The sequence below is a fragment of the Tribolium madens genome, unplaced genomic scaffold (genome assembly GCF_015345945.1).
Source record: "Tribolium madens isolate multiple individuals breed KSU strain unplaced genomic scaffold, Tmad_KSU_1.1 Scaffold_91;HRSCAF=231;Tcas5.2_LG7, whole genome shotgun sequence".
NCBI lineage: Eukaryota > Metazoa > Arthropoda > Insecta > Coleoptera > Tenebrionidae > Tribolium > Tribolium madens.
In genome coordinates, this window is record NW_025401063.1 from 9,639,092 (window position 1) to 9,656,723 (window position 17,632).

The 17,632-nt window shown below is 32.4% G+C and overlaps 5 protein-coding genes across 7 annotated transcripts in view; 3 read left to right on the forward strand and 2 right to left on the reverse strand.

The window, feature by feature from the left end:
• The first annotated feature begins 192 nt into the window (after positions 1-192).
• On the forward strand, positions 193-2,053 carry LOC123011819. The gene is made up of 7 exons (XM_044409459.1): positions 193-520; positions 566-748; positions 795-888; positions 945-1,085; positions 1,132-1,553; positions 1,607-1,791; positions 1,838-2,053. Exons 1-7 carry the CDS (start codon positions 193-195, stop codon positions 2,051-2,053), a joined length of 1,569 nt encoding a protein of 522 aa, XP_044265394.1.
• Positions 2,054-3,909: 1,856 nt separating this feature from the next.
• LOC123012135 (CLIP domain-containing serine protease 14D) lies at positions 3,910-8,069 on the forward strand. Its single transcript, XM_044409943.1, has 6 exons — positions 3,910-4,057; positions 6,341-6,485; positions 6,537-6,727; positions 6,782-7,072; positions 7,166-7,446; positions 7,833-8,069. Exons 1-6 carry the CDS (start codon positions 3,982-3,984, stop codon positions 7,953-7,955), a joined length of 1,107 nt encoding a protein of 368 aa, XP_044265878.1. The 5' UTR covers positions 3,910-3,981; the 3' UTR covers positions 7,956-8,069.
• A 1,416-nt stretch (positions 8,070-9,485) lies between these two features.
• On the forward strand, positions 9,486-12,059 carry LOC123011820. Its single transcript, XM_044409460.1, has 9 exons — positions 9,486-9,513; positions 10,242-10,727; positions 10,785-10,878; positions 11,119-11,295; positions 11,343-11,445; positions 11,492-11,600; positions 11,647-11,831; positions 11,881-12,018; positions 12,054-12,059. The coding sequence occupies exons 1-9, from the start codon at positions 9,486-9,488 to the stop codon at positions 12,057-12,059; spliced, it is 1,326 nt and encodes a 441-aa protein (XP_044265395.1).
• A 23-nt stretch (positions 12,060-12,082) lies between these two features.
• On the reverse strand, positions 12,083-13,857 carry LOC123010956 (putative tRNA (cytidine(32)/guanosine(34)-2'-O)-methyltransferase). Its single transcript, XM_044408176.1, has 5 exons — positions 13,595-13,857; positions 13,161-13,541; positions 12,902-13,111; positions 12,662-12,846; positions 12,083-12,609 (listed from the first exon to the last, which is right to left on the reverse strand). The coding sequence occupies exons 1-5, from the start codon at positions 13,713-13,715 to the stop codon at positions 12,145-12,147; spliced, it is 1,362 nt and encodes a 453-aa protein (XP_044264111.1). The 5' UTR covers positions 13,716-13,857; the 3' UTR covers positions 12,083-12,144.
• A 940-nt stretch (positions 13,858-14,797) lies between these two features.
• LOC123011951 (nucleolar protein 4) overlaps positions 14,798-17,632 on the reverse strand; it is a 118,536-nt gene continuing 115,701 nt past the window's right edge. For 2 of the 3 annotated variants that reach the window (XM_044409680.1, XM_044409678.1), the window contains 4 exons: positions 16,407-16,613; positions 16,032-16,354; positions 15,792-15,976; positions 14,798-15,728 (listed from right to left, as the gene is read on the reverse strand). In XM_044409680.1, the coding sequence (XP_044265615.1) occupies positions 15,565-15,728; positions 15,792-15,976; positions 16,032-16,354; positions 16,407-16,613 (879 nt within the window). In that variant the 3' untranslated portion in view covers positions 14,798-15,564. The remainder of the gene's footprint in view (positions 15,729-15,791; positions 15,977-16,031; positions 16,355-16,406; positions 16,614-17,632) is intronic. The other variant, XM_044409679.1, reaches the window with a different exon arrangement.

Genomic DNA, 17,632 nt, shown 5'->3' on the forward strand with positions numbered 1-17,632 from the left:
CGATGTCTTTTAATATTCTCAAATGAGAATTTTGATTATATGGGAGATATACCCATCGTTCGAATTAAAGCACTTAATGGCTCTTTTAACTCTCATTTAATTTTCCATTATCATGGGTGCCAAAGTGTTATAATTTACACGAATAATATTACGGCTTTGTTAATTAAATTTGAGACAGAAATACGTCTCAAGATGGAGAGATTCAATAAACGGAAGTTTCTAATAGTGCCTCAAAATCCTTCCAAAAATTTTGAAACCGACTTTTTTAATCTTGAACAACTATATTTTATTAGCGATCTTTTACTTGTGTTACCAACAAATCATGATACAATTTTTGATTTAAAAACTCACAAATATGTTGGTCTTTCAGACAATAATGAACCTGTTCTGATAGATAGGTGGTTTGCAAACAATCAAAGTTTTCTGTTTGGTAAAAACTTGTACCCCAACAAACTGCAAAACCAACTTGGAAGGCCTTTAAAAATGGCTACTTTTACATATGAACCTTATAGTATCATTGGTAATCTTGTTAAACAGTTTTCTCCGAATCATTTTATTCTTCAAGGAAACTCAGCTGAAGACCACCACGGTTCTGAATTATTGTCATCGGTCCTTTTTGCCCTTAAATATAACATGACACCAGTTCCTGTAATTAACGAGAAAGACTACTGGGGTGACATTTTTCCCAATTGGTCGGGAAATGGGCTTTTGGGTAATTTAGTTGAGGACAAAGCAGATGTTGGATTTTGTAAAAATGTGTATTTGAAAAAACATTTCATAAATATAAATTTTAGCCGCACTTTATACTTGGGAATTTTGTTATCATTTTTTAGAACTTTCGAAACCTTTGGTGAGAACTGGAATAACTTGCTTAGTGCCAGCACCTAAGTAAAATAAAATGATAAAAGTAATTGATGCAATAATTTTTGTAAACTTGTTTTTAGATTATCACAACGATGGTTAACTCCTCTATTTTCTTACTCTTCTCATCTTTGGTTTTGTGTTATATTGACACTTGTGGTCGCTATTTTCGTCTTATCACTCGTAATGTTTTGCTACAACCACAACAAGATATTTAATTTAAAGTAAATTTAATTTTTTTTTTATTTAATTAATGGGCATTTGTTTTAGATATTCTCCAAAACCTAAAACTACCTACATTTACTTTTTGAAGTCAGCAGTTACTATTGTTTTAAAACCGGTTTTTCAACAATCTGTATCTTTGAAACGGATTCCAGTTGAAGTTGCAAGCAAATTCTTGATGGGGTTGATGTTAATCTTAGATTTATTTTTAACTAGTAGTTATAGCAGTGGTCTTGCAACAGTCATGACCATCCCAACATACGAAAATGCGATTAACACCGTTGAAGATCTTGCCAACAGCGGACTCGACTGGGGAGCTACACAAGACGCTTGGATTATGTCAATACAACATACTGAAGAGCCAAATTATATTAAAATCGTAAGCAAATTCCATCCCATATCGGAAGAAGAACTGTTAAAGTTTTCAAAAAGTGGACAATTTGGGTTTTCGATAGAGCGTCTTCCTTCTGGTAAAAAGCTACTTATGTATTAAAAATAAAATTTGAAACCTATCTATATTTAGAAAATTACGCCATTGGAAATTATATTACAGAAGATACGATTGATAACTTTCATGTCATGAAAGAAGATCTCTATTGGGAGCAATGCGTTATGATGTTGAGAAAAAATTCTGTTTTATTACCTGCTCTTGATTTATTTATTTTGAAAATGTTTGAAGCGGGATTAATCTCACATTGGCAAAATGAGGTTGGTACGTTTAAAAAAATAATGCCCTATAAATAATGTTTTCTAGGCTGTTGATCTTTATATGAATGCCAAAGTTCAAAAGGCTGTAAAGTTTTACAAGAGCAATAAAGGACAGGAAAAAAAAGCTGAAAAGTTGCAGTGGAGTCATGTTGAAGGTCCTTTTGCTCTTTTACTTATAGGATACATTGTTAGTATTACATTTTTTATACTAGAGTTAACAATTATGAAAACAGGTGAAAAACAATTTGAATTTATTATGTAGGTTCTTATAAACCACAAATTCAGTTTTGCTCTTCTACAGATAATATTTCATTGTCAGAAAAATACATAATATAGAAGAATAAATAATATAGAAGTGGACAATTGTGTTGCAATTGAATTTAAGAAAAAAATAATATCTCATTAATTCAAGAAATTCAAGAATCTTTAACTACTTCTATTGAGAGATCAACATAATTTGTAATCGAGTCATCCTTGGATCCGAAAATGTATGTCTGTAAAATGTCAAGTAAAATGACAAGTCAAAAGGTAAAATGGCATGATCAAAAAAGTGACGATTTTAAAAACTAAATTTATAATTTACCTTCGAAAAAAAACCGATCCTACTCGTATTAGTATACGTCGGTGACCAATTACATCCCATTTTGCCGTTTTACCGTTTTACAAGTCAAAACTTGTCATTTTATTTGACATTTCACATGCAGTTAGTTCTAAAACAGACATACGTTTTCGGATCCAAACATGACTCGATTACAAATTATCTTGATATCTCGATATATTACCATTAGTACTCTTGTGTTATATATGTACTTAATTAAGAAGATGAAGTCCTTACACAATTGTTTTAATTTTAATGAAGCTGTTTACAGTTATTATTGTTGCAGTTTGCAAAACTAACTTTGCAGTTACGTATCAATTTACGCGCAAATAATTATTGTACTTATAATGTGTGAAAATAAGTCTGTATAAAAAAATTAACATAAAGGCTTTGTTTCTGTTTTCATTTTGCTTTAATAAAGATAAATTAAGATAATTTTATTACAAACGAAGGGTTTTCTTGCAAAAAAATATGACGTTTAAAATCATTCTTTCAACTATAGTCAATATTTAAGACAGGATCAGGAAACTATTTATTAACATATGTACTTGATTCCGTAAAAAAGGGTGTTATAGGCGACAAGATAAATAAAACTATTAAATTCGTCGCGACGTTTCGATACTTTATTGTATCACCTCCAGGCAGGTTGGTTCAACATGGCATGGCACAGTCAAGGAAGAACTTATTAATAAATGATAGAGTATAAAAATTATTGAGGCTGAAACCTTGCCACTATATTATTTATACATCTAAATTTTTTGGAAACAAAAATGAGTAAAATTTATTTCATAAATCGATCTAAAAAGCAAACAGATCTACTTTTAAAAAAATTATTCAGCATTGTTTTTTCGTTCTGCATGTATTCAGAATTTTATGGTTCATTAAATTATAGATAAATATGTGGTTAGCTGCTGCGGTCATATGTACATGCGTGTTATTGACATAAAAATCGGCCTAATAGAAATAAAAAACAAAATAACACTGTGTTCTATTTTTGTGTACTTTTGTGTACTCACATTTAAAACACTTATTTCGAAAAGTTATAAATACAAATAAATTATGATTACTAAAGTTTGGCAACCAAATCATACAGTTTTAAAATACAAAAAAAAAACAACATGAAACATTTCGAAATTTAAAAAATTAATATAAAATCAAATAGAATTTATTTACAAATCAATGTAATGCAGTCTTTAGATTTTTTGTTCTCTAGACAAAAAAATAAACTTAGGACCCATGTACTTGAAAAAAATTAAGTACTCACATTAGAGGTAAGAAGTACCTACGACAAGTAAGTTAAGTCAGTTATGCAAATAAATCTCAATACCTATCTAAAGGACAATAATTTAATACCACTATCGCATCAATTAAACTGCAACACATCTACCTATTTAATTTTAATAATCTATTAACAGTCAGGTGCAATCAATAAAAATAAACTTTGAAACTGGCATTGTGGGGAGACTTGGGGGGGCTCAGTCATGGTGTGTTACGCATGTATGATGATTTTTTTATGTAGAGAAGGTCATAATAAATCGTTCAAACCATTGCTGATTTTATTCGGCTTTTGCACTATCGTGGTATACACAACGATGAAGTGGTATGTAAAAATGTTCTACGTGATATATGTTGTGTCAGTATTGTTGGCCCAGACATCAATAATTACAGGTAAGTTGTAAAAATTAAAGAAAAATCCTTTGACATTTCCATAAAAATGAAACACAATCATAATGTTTTTTTATTTTAATAAATTTTATTGGGGATTCTATAGAACTTTGTGTTTAAAACGATGCAGGTAGTTAAATGAATAATAACAAATTGAACTTTTAACTGTGACGACATATATGTGTAGATACTTGAATAGTTTTTAAATAAAATTTTTGGATTTAGATATTAATACAAGAGGATTAAAAGGGAATGACCGGTAGGATGTCTTTAGTGGTTCACTGGTCCGAATCAGTTGTCCACCAAACTCGTAATTAAGTTAAACTTAGCGACAGGAAGTCCATTTCTTACTAGCGAAGGTCAGATAGACAAATTAGCTGCCTCCCCAAAAGTACTTTAATTAATTTAAAATCAAACTTAATCCATTCAAATCATGGTTTTATGATAATCATTCGACGCTCCGTTAGGCAAGACCTTCAAAATAAAACCGCTCATCTTAATTCTTACGATCTCTACCAAAATCACAATTTTTGGAAAACTAACGGAAACGGACCATTGTAACAGTTGTTATCTGTGCCACTTAATTCAAGGCTAAAAAAGCTCAATTACTCAAACAATATCTTTTTACAAACAAAAAGCTGTATTAATTTAAAACGATTTAAACGCTTGACCAACTCTCATGCCATTTGACCTAATAAAAGCAAACATGGACTCCAATCGAACAATTCAATAATTTTTTGGGTTTGCGTGTGTCTGCACTTTCACGGATCAATGGATTATTAAACGTGTGGTCAGTGCTGCGGTTTTAATTGTGTTATTAGTACAGGCATGAATGAAAAAAATAATAATGGGAACAATATGGAACTATGAATATTAAAATCAGTTTTATTATTGTATTACAATTATGAAAAAATTAGCCTTCGGTTCGTAGCCTTGCGAAAATTCCAAAATGCATACGGGACCATGTTAATTAGAAGTTTATAGTCTAACAGGATGTTTCTTTATCAGAGTCATCTCCTTTCGCATTTTAATTCCGTCGTAGGTGAGCATGAAGATAAAATTTGCATAAATTTTGTACAATAGGAAGAGACAAGGTCCGCCAAAGCCTAAATAAGTATTTTTATTCACGATCACTAATGTAATATACCGATATAACTAACTATTGAAATAACGCTTAAAAAAATAAATGCATCAAAAATAAATTATACTACTCGTATACTAATTAACTAACTAATTAAATTAAGTTAAACTAAAATTACGACTTAAACTTCAACAATATAACTACAATTTAATGATTGTCAAAAGAAACAAAAAAGCGAATTCCGTGCGGATCAGTTCTTTAGCTTGGATAAGCTTTTCCACTTCTTGAAAGACGGAATAACAAGCTAAACGGCTGACTTTGTTTTTTATTATGCTGCATGATACAAGAATTAATTGTTAAACGACTTTTCTAGTATTTCTGGTTTCTCTTATTATATCAGTGACGGCCCAAGGCAAGTTTTAGGATGGAGCGAGATCCAATTATGGCGCCCCACTTGCTTACCCTTAATATACACTACTCCAAAAAATTAAAGAAACAAATAGAATTGCTAAGTGTTTTGGTAATTTTTCTTAGTTAAAAATGGTCGTATCTAAATTAAAAAAAAAACATTTTGAGGCTTCAAGTTTTTAGTTTTAAGATCTTTTGACAATTTTTTTTTCTGTGCTACGATTATCACGCAATCCTAAAAATTACGCGAGAAAAAAAAAGCGTTTTTTTTTTGTTTTTGGTCCACGGACCATTTTCTTTTTAGTTAAATCAATGCATAGGCCAAGCCGGATCGTCTCTTAATTCAGCTTTAATATGCTTTTTTGATATTCTCTTTATGTCATGTATCGCTGAGATATCTAACTTTAAGTGAAAAAGAATCTTTTTGTCTTTGACAATCGATATCTCTACAACCAATGACCGCACAGAGAATGTAAGGGTAGTTTTTAAAAACTGAAATAAACATCTTACAAAATCCTTGAACGATTTTTTGAAGAACAATTTTTTACTTTCAAGATTAATTGATTGAAAAAAGTAACTTTTTACGTTGTTTTAGTAAATCTACCGCCTATTCACAAATATCGATGAGGAAACTGATGTTTTTAAGTGTTAAGCCCTGTAAATTTTTAAATCAATCCATCAAACCGTTTTCTCGGACCGATCAAAGTTTTACAAAAAAATTAAAAGAACAATTTCTATTCTCATAATTTAATTAGTCTAAAAGTACATATATTAATCCCCACTTGTCTTTCTTTTAGGGCAACCTCAACTTACGTACACAGAACTTACCGGCAATTTGCAGAAGCGCGCTACTTTATGCCCCCGCAATACAGAATGTTTGCCTTTATCACAGTGTCCAATGCTTAACGATATTTTAAATAATGCATGTGTAAACACAGACAGGTATACTAAGTTAATCAAAATGCATAAGTTTTGCAAAAACTATTTTCATAGAATTGCTAATCTCGGATGTGGATATCAAGGAGGACAAGGATATGTCTGTTGCCCCTTGATTGCCGATCCTTTAAACAACATCAATTCGGGAAAATTGGTGGATGGACAAAGATGTGGTTTATCGCAAGTGCAAGGAGACAATTATAATGGTGTAGGAGCCTTCCCCTGGGTGGCAAGAGTTGGATTTCGAAGTAATCTCAAAAATAATTCAATATCAAATTTTTGTACATATAAAATTTTAACAGATGTCCTTAATGGCGAAATAAAGTATCCTTGCACAGGATCTATAATCAACAACCGAGTGATTCTAACAGCAGCTCATTGTGCCCTCGCTAAAGCCGACAATTATAAACTATCATCAGTCCGTGTCGGTGAATGGAACACCGATAGCGACATCGACTGTGGCGAAGAATTCTGCAGCCTTCCAGCCCAAGATGTCCTCATCAGCCACGTTATCGTCCATCCCGGCTACGACAAACAGACCTACCGCAACAACATAGCCCTTTTAGTTCTGCGAAATAAAATCAACTACACAGGTATTGCATAATTGAGGACACTGGACCGGAATTATCGATAATTCGGCTGTGGGAATCTTTATTTGCCACGCTTCACAACATCCTTTTTTGCAGTAACTGCCCAACCGATTTGTCTACCGGAAACGTGGTCGGTTACAAACCGAAATGGGATTTTAGTTGGGTGGGGCAGAAATGCTAAAGAAAACACGCCATCGAACTACCAACAGACCCTTTATTTGCCGATTACTGACTTGTCATTGTGTCATAATGTGTATGGGAGGACGTTGCCCATTTCTGAGAATCAGTTGTGTGCAGGTGGGGAGGCTGGAAATGATGCTTGCAGCGGGTTTGGAGGAGCGCCGTTGATGGTCAGACATGGGGAGACCCATTATCAGGTAAAAAAAAATAAAGAAGCACAACTTATCAAAAGAGAAAATACCCCAAATACACAAATGAAGTAGTTCCAAACCTAATTTTTCCATTGTATTATCTATTCGCACATAAGATATGTTTTTTTGTTAAAAAATCATAGTTTTTCTCTAATTTCTTTTTGGAATCAAAATCTTGTATTTCTTTCGCCGCTTTATTAGCAGATTATGCAACAAAATGATTAATAATAATTTTGCTTAAAAAACAATGTTTGATATTGTTTTCTCCTGTTTTCTTCAAAAATCACTATCAAATATCAACAATCTCATATCAATCAACAATTGTATTCACATAATTAAAAACATAAAATAAAACCCTATAAGTAAACGAAATTCAACCAAACTTATTTTAGGTGGGTATTTTATCGTTTGGTTCTGACCAATGTGGGGCAGCTGGAGTACCAAGTGTTTACACCAATGTCAAAAAGTACATTACCTGGATTCGGGAAAATATTCCAGTAATTTATAGTAATTAATTTCATTAGGGTAATGATGTAATGTACTTACTGTAGGTATTATAAAATAAGGTTATAGATTACGTGTAGATACTTAAATGTGATAAAATTGTAATAAAATTAAATATGGATCAACTCTTTGTTTCATTACACCATCCAAAGACACTACGGAAAAAACATACTCGTATATCTATAGAATTTATAAATTTCTAAAGAGTTAAATCACAACAAACAAATATGTTTAAAAACAAATAATTAAATAGGCGCACAAAGCCAATTATTTACCTACTCCACCTCCACAAAACTTATTTTTTCAATTCAATAAGGTGCATTTTTGTTAACCAATTCAATAATCGATTTGCGAGTAGAATCACCGATAGTTTAGTTATACTACACATTAAATTCTCATTTAATTTTTCACTATGATGGATGTTAAAGAATTAGATAGATGCAAAAGAATTAGAATATGTGAGTAATCTCTTGTTAGTTGTACTAAAAGAAAAAAGTAGTAGTAGGTAGTACCTACTGAATGTTACGAAATGAGAACGCATGCATGCCGACACGAAAACAGAAGCAAAAGTAATGAACTTGTAACTTTGTATGTATTGAATTAAAAGAATCACAGTTTTCAATGTGTGAACACCTATTCCCTAACAATTTATCTTATCCAATCAAACTGTACGCTAACTTAAAATTGGTACCTTCACAAACGAATTATTTCTACTGACTTTGGGTAAACTAAAACACAATGAGTCTTTTTTAATTCGCAAGTAAGTACTAAAATCATAGACAGAACTATAACAATCTAGGTAAAGCTTTATTTAGAAATATATAAACTAAAAATAAACTTAGATGATTAAAGTTGAACTAAACTAAACATTTACATAAAATAAATTTTTATGATTTTCTTCACAACATGGTTTTACGCATAATCCTACGAAACATGATTTGCACATAAAACATGTGTCTTTTCTAATTCTTTTACTAGTAGGTACAATATTTACTACATTTTACGACCAGGACCTTTGGAACAGAATCCTATAAAATGTGTAGCTAATAGTAATTTCTAAGGGAAAATCATACAAAGACATTGTACTTAACATACACTTTTTAGAAAAAAGAAAGAATTTATTAATAATAATTGAAAAATGTAAATGCCAATTTTTTTGTACTAACGCATTGTTTTTCGCTGGCATATATTGTCGACTTACTACCCCCATATATTGTATTGTATTCTAACAGGTGTAATTTTTTCTTTTTCGGCACCCCTTTTGTATTGTTAAAATATGTTTTTAAATTATTGAGCAAATTCCGTTGAAATATAGGTCACGTCCCTTTTATCATGCCACTTTCCGACTATTATGTCATTAGCATAGTTTGCTACAGTTTTCCTCCTTTGTAATTTTTGATTGTTTATTGCGACCGGGTAATTTTTTCGATTAATTCTTAAAGTCCCAGTGGTTATATCTATTATAAAAGTTTTCAAGATACCTATAGGGAATGACCCTTATTTAAGCAATTTTTTAATAAATGTAATACAACATTAGCTGCATGACCGGTACCGCCATAATCACCCAAGGTATATGTATGTATATACCTGTATATATATTTACATATTAAAAATTGTGTAACAAATAAAGTTTTTAAGTAGATTAAGTACAGGTAAATGTGATAACTAGATATTAATAAAATCAAATATTGATTTACTCATTTTGTGGCATTATAATGAGTCTAAATAAATTACAAAAAACTGTTACTGTGAAATTGTAGATAAACAGAATTATCACTGTTTTAGGATCATTAATAATGCTAGTGTTGAATAAGAGCAAACACGAGTCAATTTCGTACAAAGACATATTACAATAAACTTGGAATAATTCAAAAGTAAACATACGAAGAGATGCACAAAAGAAAACACTATTTACTTACAATTATTTTACGAACTGCTACATGAAAGCAAAATACATTTTACATTTCAGTACCTCACAATGACGAAACTAAATGTTTTATTGCAGATCTTATTAAAAACTTATTTTTTCAAGTCACGATGCATTTTTTTGTTTACTGATTCAACAATCGATTTGCGGGTAGAAACACCGATAGTATACTTAAAAGTAAACAATAACATATTAAATCCTCATTTAATTTTTCAACATTATGGATGTCAGGACATTCTTATTCATCATGAAAATGCATCCGACATTTTTGTCCAATTTGAAAAATTAATCAGGCGAAAAAACGAACGCTTTAATGCACGAAAATACATCGCAACAGGACAAAATTCATTAAAACTTCTTCTCACAAAAGAATTACAATATGTAAGTGACCTCCTTCTAGTCCTACCAAATAAAGAAAATGGTACGGAATATTTCGAAATAATAACACATCAATACGGACACCAAAATAAGAAGAAAATCAATAAAACTCTACTTTTGGATGTTTGGTATTCTCATAATTACAGTTTTTTACATGGAAAGGACCTGTTCCCAAACAAATTGTCTAACCAAAATGGACGCCAATTGAAAATTGGTACTTTTACATACGAGCCATACTCAATCATAGGTAAGAAATCTAAAAGGAAGTTCGAAAGGGTTTACTTGTTAAATTTAGGTAAGAATGATTATGCTTTCCATGGAACTGAAACCAGCTTAGTTTATGAATTTGTCCAAAAGTATAACTTGACACCTTCTTTCACCGTTATTGGTGATGAATTGTGGGGCGATATTTATGACAATTGGACTGGAATTGGGCTTTTGGGGAGTGTTCTAGATGATTCAGTAGATATTGGATATGGTACATACATAGGTATGAGTATTAAGAACATAAAATAGGGTTTAGTGATATTTTCAGCTGCTGTGTACACTTGGGAAGATTACTATAAGTTTATGGATTATACAAAACCTTTGACAAGGACAGGAATAACTTGTATAGTCCCAGCACCTCAGTAAAAATCTATGATCTGTGAAAGTACCTCTAAAAAGTTTGTTTTTTTGCATAGACTAGCAGCTGGATGGTTTACTCCTTTACGTTCCTTTTCACTAGAAATGTGGATCGCTTTACTCATAGTGCTACTGACTGATACAATTGTATTAAGTCTCATATTCTACGGAGATCACAAGTAGCACAATAATACATGTTAATTCAAATTGTCTATACTTATTATTTTATTTTAAATTCTTTCCAGCAAGCTCTTTGTTTCTGATTCCATCATGACTATAATCAAGCTTTACTTAGTCCAGTCGCTCACTATTCCATTGAAAGGAAAATTGTTAAAGTACTTTATTGCCATGAATATGATAATGGTTTTACTTATTTCTAGTTCATACAGTAGTGGCTTATCTAGCGTGATGACAGTACCTCGGTACCACATAAGTTTTAAATAAATTAGATACTTAAGCGTGATTGTAGATATGAGAGAGCGATTAGATCTATTAAAGATTTGGCCTCTAGTGGACTACTTTGGGGTGCCACCTCAGATGCTTGGCTTATTTCTTTGCGACAAGTGGAAGAGGTTACACAAAGTACTATTATCCCAACAAAAATAATAGATGTTTTAGGAAGACTATAAAATTATCAAAAATAGATTTGTGGTTAAAAAAGAAGAAGACTTAGCTGCATCTTCTAGATTACATAACTTTGGGTTCTCTCTTGAACGCTTACCCTATGGTACTCAACGTAATTGTTTAGTTTTTGAGATTTTTTACAATTTCAGGTCATTACGCTGTCGGGCCTTACATTAAGCGTGATATCATTGCTGATTACAGGATTATGCAAGAAGATATTTACTGGGAACAGTGCATTTTTCTGATCAGAAAAAATTCAGTGCTGTTGCCTTTGCTTGACAATCTAATTTTAAGGGTTTTTGAAGCAGGTTTAGCAGCTTACTGGGAGAACGAAGCAATTATTTTCAAGACAAAAATTACAATGTATTCACATATTTTTTCAGGTTGTTTTTCAATTTATGGATATGTCTGTACAAAGAGGAATAAAGTTCTATACTCACCACACGAATGAGCACAATATTGTCAAACTTAAGTGGGTACACGTAGAGGGTGCTTTCGCTATTTTAGTTCTAGGCTACATAGCATCAGCATTAACGTTTTTAATAGAATTTATCAGAAATAATTTTCGTTCAAATAAAATACGAATTTATGTGGAATAACAATTATATTTCCAAACAAATAAATTGCCATAAAAATTATCATTCGCTTCAGTTGTCCACATTTAAACAAGAACAAGTAGACGGTCCAAGACCTAACAAAGTTGAAACTAGTCTTTCATATTCAGGAGTACCTTGTTTTAAATTTAGCGTTTGTGTGAGTCCTGAAATAAATGTCAATGTCTCCTCATCTATCTCAGTGGATTCCACTTTCTTGACAAACTTTTTTTCAGATTTCCTTTCACGAAGTTTCGTAACTTTTTGTAACAAATCTTGGTATTTTGGTTCGGGGGTCAAGCCATATTGTATAGATTGTTGACTTTCATTTTTGTCAGACAATGTCATTTGAGAAAGATCTGAAATTTCAGAATTATGACTACTGCTGCTCGCCTCAGACTGCGATTTCTCAGTTAAATTTTTTCCTTGTTTTTTGTCAGGGTCATCTACAAAATAATATGGCGGAGCGATTGGCGGCTGCACTGGTGGGTGATACTGATAAGGCTCCTCCCCCTCAAGCTAAAAAATGATTATCAAACAAAAACTAGTTTGAAGTGGATAAACCTGAAACCTGAAGTGGATAAGTTGTATCAGAATCATAAGCGCTAATATCTCCACAAACTAAAAATGGTATTATTACTCTATTTATTCCAGAGAGAGAAGAAAAATCTCTGTTTGAAACATCAAGAAACGGTGTTATTAACATAGGATCAAAATTTTCAGGCGGTTTGTATTTACGGCAAACAACAAATGCTTCTAAAATTAAAATATAGACCAGTATTTGGTAAACAACAACCAATTTGTGTTATACCAATACTAGAATTGCGCGAACTAGTTGGTTTGACAGTAATCACATCTTCAAACAGCATGAGCAGCTGCTGGGTCAGCAAATCACAGTCCTTAGCACGAAATATTTTAGCAACAAAAGTACCCCCAGGTTTAAGAACGTTACAAGTGATGTGTAACGCTCCTAACAAAAGTTGGGCTTGAATGTAAATATCAATATCATGGAGTCCAGTGACTAAAATTATCTGGCTATAGTTCATTACTTTATATTAATTGCGAAGTACCATCTGGGGCCCCATCACAAACAACTAAATCTGCATGATCTCCCTCAAAATGGCTAATAATCGCTTCCGCAGTTTTGTATTTTGTTATATCCCCCTGTAGTTGTATAACTCCAGGTAGAGGTGACATTGGTTGCAAATCAACAGCGACAATCTTAACGTCTTTGTTCTTCTGGGGTGGTTCTGTAGCTTCCTCATTTTTTGCCTCACCAATTTTCTCTGTTTTGCATTCTTCTGTATCCTCACTCATGTAGTCATCATTCTCGGTATAAAAAAGCTTACATTTTGGCTTAATATCAATAGCTTCACCAAGATATAAACGGCGGGACAGAACCTGACTCCAGCTTCCCGGCGCTGCACATAAATCCACGGCCTTTGTTACACCTAAACAAGAATTTCGGTTAGGTTTAGATTTTTGTTATGGAACTCAACTTCACCCTCTAAAATGTTGAATTTCTCATCAATTTGTAGAAGTTTGAACGCACTTCGGGCCCGCCAGCCCTGCTCTTTAGCCTTTCGGTAATAAATATCACGTCTGTCTCTTGAAAATTTACCCATGTTGATCTTACGGTTACTGTTATGTTATAAGGTGAATTTTAACGGGTCATACACAGTAAATTGTTTTAATTGTATATATATTATTATTATGTTTATCAATTCGAAGAGGTTAGGAATGTAGACGAGTAGAAGTTGGCGCATTGCGCAGTAGTTCACATACTGTTCAATAAGCGGGAACTTCAACATTTTCCAGTGGCCTTACAATAAGTTACTTTTTCCGAAAAACCGTTTATACAGTCTTCAGTTACAATCAAATTTAAACTTACCGTTGACTTGACGATTGTAATACAAAAGAAATGACTAAATTATTTTTTAATTAAAGTTTTAATTCGCTTTCACTTAAGCGAAGCAAAAATTAATGTTTTGATTATTGTTTTCAACAAAAAGACTGCAAAAAATATACGAAAATGTGATTAAAAAAAATCTAAATGTATATAAATCTATATATAAATATATTTGATCCAGAACTAGTATTTCAATGCAAATTTTAAACATTTATGATCTTATACCATTTTATGTATATTTAGGTTAAGGATTCTGTAACACCTTAATTATCAAACCTTGTAACTACAAAATCACAAACTTTACAAAAATACAAAAAACAAAATGCGTTATACAGGGATGTTCGTTGTTCGAGCTCCACCATGGAGCATAGAGCTAAGTGTTTTTTTATTTTGGTAATATTATTAAAGTAACATTATATGGAATTACCTAGTTTTTATCATCGTGTACAATATTTTTTTTAACAGTTTACATCAAAATTTCATTTGACCAAAAGTGAAGTTACGAGGTTTGATAATTAATGTGACGATTAAATGAAGTTTTATATGATACGAAATTTTATTATCTCCTATTGCAACGCGAATGGTTAAAGTAATTATTATTGTCTAATTAATAATCACAGTTTATAGTATTGTAAGGTAGTATACTCTGATATTATTTTTTTTATATTTGATCTATTTTACATGTGGATTTATACTTACTTGCAACAGTATAGCCCAATAACAAACAAATAAGAACGTGCTGCGTGAACTTATTTTTGTGTATAAAACGTAACGAAAGAAACGAAAAGAAGGTAAAAATAAAATAATACGGACATTATTTATTGATACACAAAATCTGGCAGTGATTTCAGATCAAAATACAATTTAATTATATACATTCAGAAATACATTGGAATGTCTGAAATATACATGAACAGATACATAGATTACAAAAATTTTTGTAAGATGTTTCCTGATTTTTCAGTATATCTACACACTTACTAACAATCACAGAAATACTTCTTTAAAATTCTATGTCAATTGTCAAATAATAGAAAATATCGCTATTATAAAAATTTGCAGAGGACCCCTTAAAAATGTACTAAAAGTCCGTCAGGGGTTATGTGTAGGGAACCCCGTAATTTGGAATCATCACTCGAAAGACAATACGTTCATAAATGAATTTTATCTTTAATAATTACAAAAACATCGGCGACTTTTTAAAGATTATATACAATTGTCTTTGGTACAGTCAATTCATACAATAAATTCTCAACATTTATATCAAATATAATAAAATTTCCCCTGTAGTAATAGAATAGTTCTTCTAACTTCTAATAAATAAATATTTTTTTCACTTATTTAGGAAACTCGTTTGTACATAAATTCAGCATCTTCCCTCCTTTTCGTAAGTAGCAAAAATCCATAAGTAAAAATCATATTTACAAAGTTTACAACAGTCCAAGTTAATGAATGCATAGTGAATCAACAGTATCATAGTACTAGTGCTAAAATCACTCGTGCCTAGTGGATAAAATACTCTATCATCTTTGCAATGTACACAAATATGGCATTTGACTAAGAGTCTACTGCTGCTGAATCAGGAGCTGCTCCAACTCGTCAGCTGACCTCAGCAAAAACGCGGCCGACTCGCGGTATCCCGTGATGAGCTGCCTCACCGCCGCCATCTCGCCGGTGCTCAGCTTATGGTTCAAAAGCGGCTTCTGCTTCATACTCAAGTCTGCTGGACCTACAAAACCATCAGTCACGTCCTTTTACGACAAATGCGCTCGAGACGCTGAATTATATTAACCATTTGTCAGCAAACCCGTCCCTGTCCCGAAAGGGTTGGCCCCTGGAAACAGAGGATAAGGACCAGCCCTTTGAAACGCTTGTGAGAAGTTCGGCCTGTACATCGCCGTCGGAGCTGAACCCGCCGTACTTGAGATTCCAATCCCGTTCATGGCCGTCGCGCCCAGAGCCGCCGCATTCGAAACGCTGAAACACCCAAATGGTCGCTACAAACATTAAAAATATTGCTTCAAAGACGTACCTCATGGCTGACGTTTTCAAATCGGGCGTTAAAGACAGCTTGCTGACCGAATTAGGCGTGGAGGAAGGCGTCGTCGACGACGGGAACGCCGTCGACACCGAGTCCACCTCAATTTTTACCGGAGTGTTATTAGAAAAGTCTATTCCTCTGTTGATCGGGGCTGTGGTATCCGTAGGTTGGCCTCCCGGTAATATTGGCATAGGCTGACTGACCGGTTCCAGCCCTAATCGCATTCTTTTCGCGTTGTGGCTTTCATTCTCGCAGGCCGTTGCTAAAATTTGTTCTGCTTGTACTGATGTCAAGTGAGCTGGGGTCGGTCGTGTCTGTAATCATTCAAATTGTGGGAAGTTTTTTCAAATAAGTGAAAAAACAAACCGCGTCCCATGGCGAATTCGGGTCTCTGGCACGTTTGTTTCTTCTACAAGACTTGAGGTAAGTACGGATTCGTTTTCGGGCTCGTTCCGCAAACTCCGGAAACTGCCTCGTGCACGAATCGATTATTGCTTGGATCTTTTCTTTCGGTTGTTTGCTAATCGGCACCATGCGGTCTAAGTTTTCGTCGACGAAGAGACGGACAAACATCTTTAAAACCAAGAGGGTTTAGAGAAAACAAATTAAAAAAACGGCAAAAATATTTCAATAGCAAAATGTAAAAATTACGGTTTTATTTTTATTTCATTATCAAATAAGACACTATGTGAAATTACATAATTCAATTTTTCAATTCAATTTCAACACATAATTTTTTTGATCAAAGGGTATAATATTTTATTAAAGGTTCAAATAGTGGCTGCTAGTTACATGTTTCTGATAGCTTTTCATTTATCATAATAATCTGTTAAAATTGACCATTTTGCAACGAAGTTGCAGTGGCAACAGCTACTGAAACTGCTAAATATTCTGTCTTGAATGATTCTTTTCATTGAAATGTATCGAGAAATGTAGTGAGAAGTAGACTTCTTTGATCATTTGTTTACGAATGCGAACACAATCACTTATAATTTTGTCAGCGATTTTCTAATTCTAAATAAACAAAACACAAAACACTCAATTACACACAAATAATGTTTCCTTGCTTTTAAAATAAAGGCAGAAGAACGCTAACTGAAATATTGAATGGTTAAAAAGTACGTATTCATTAATAATTCTTCAACATAAGTATTGGCTTATGAACAATAATTTTTTTATTTCTTTTGGGAAACCTATAGGCGGTAGTGAAGTTTATATTTTTCCTGTAATTTAATGCCAGTAGAATCAAAAACCAACGTACATTAATAAAAAAAAAAACACGGAACTGAATGATAAGGAGGCAGGAACTTTTCAAAATAATCATTATAGACATAAAGCAATAAGCTTCAACTATCTCTCTGTTGACACTTTTCATATTGTTATTGGGTTTTAAAATCACATTTAGTTTTTATTTATAAGCAAATCAAATAACTAAATTAAAATCATGTAATTTTTTGGACTATTCTCAGATTAACTAATAGGTACGATTTAGAAAAACCTCAAACTTTTATTTAAAAAAACCTAATTTTTTCTTTATTTAATTTTCCTGTTACGAAAAAAAGCAATTCCAGAGATAATTATGTAGGTACCGA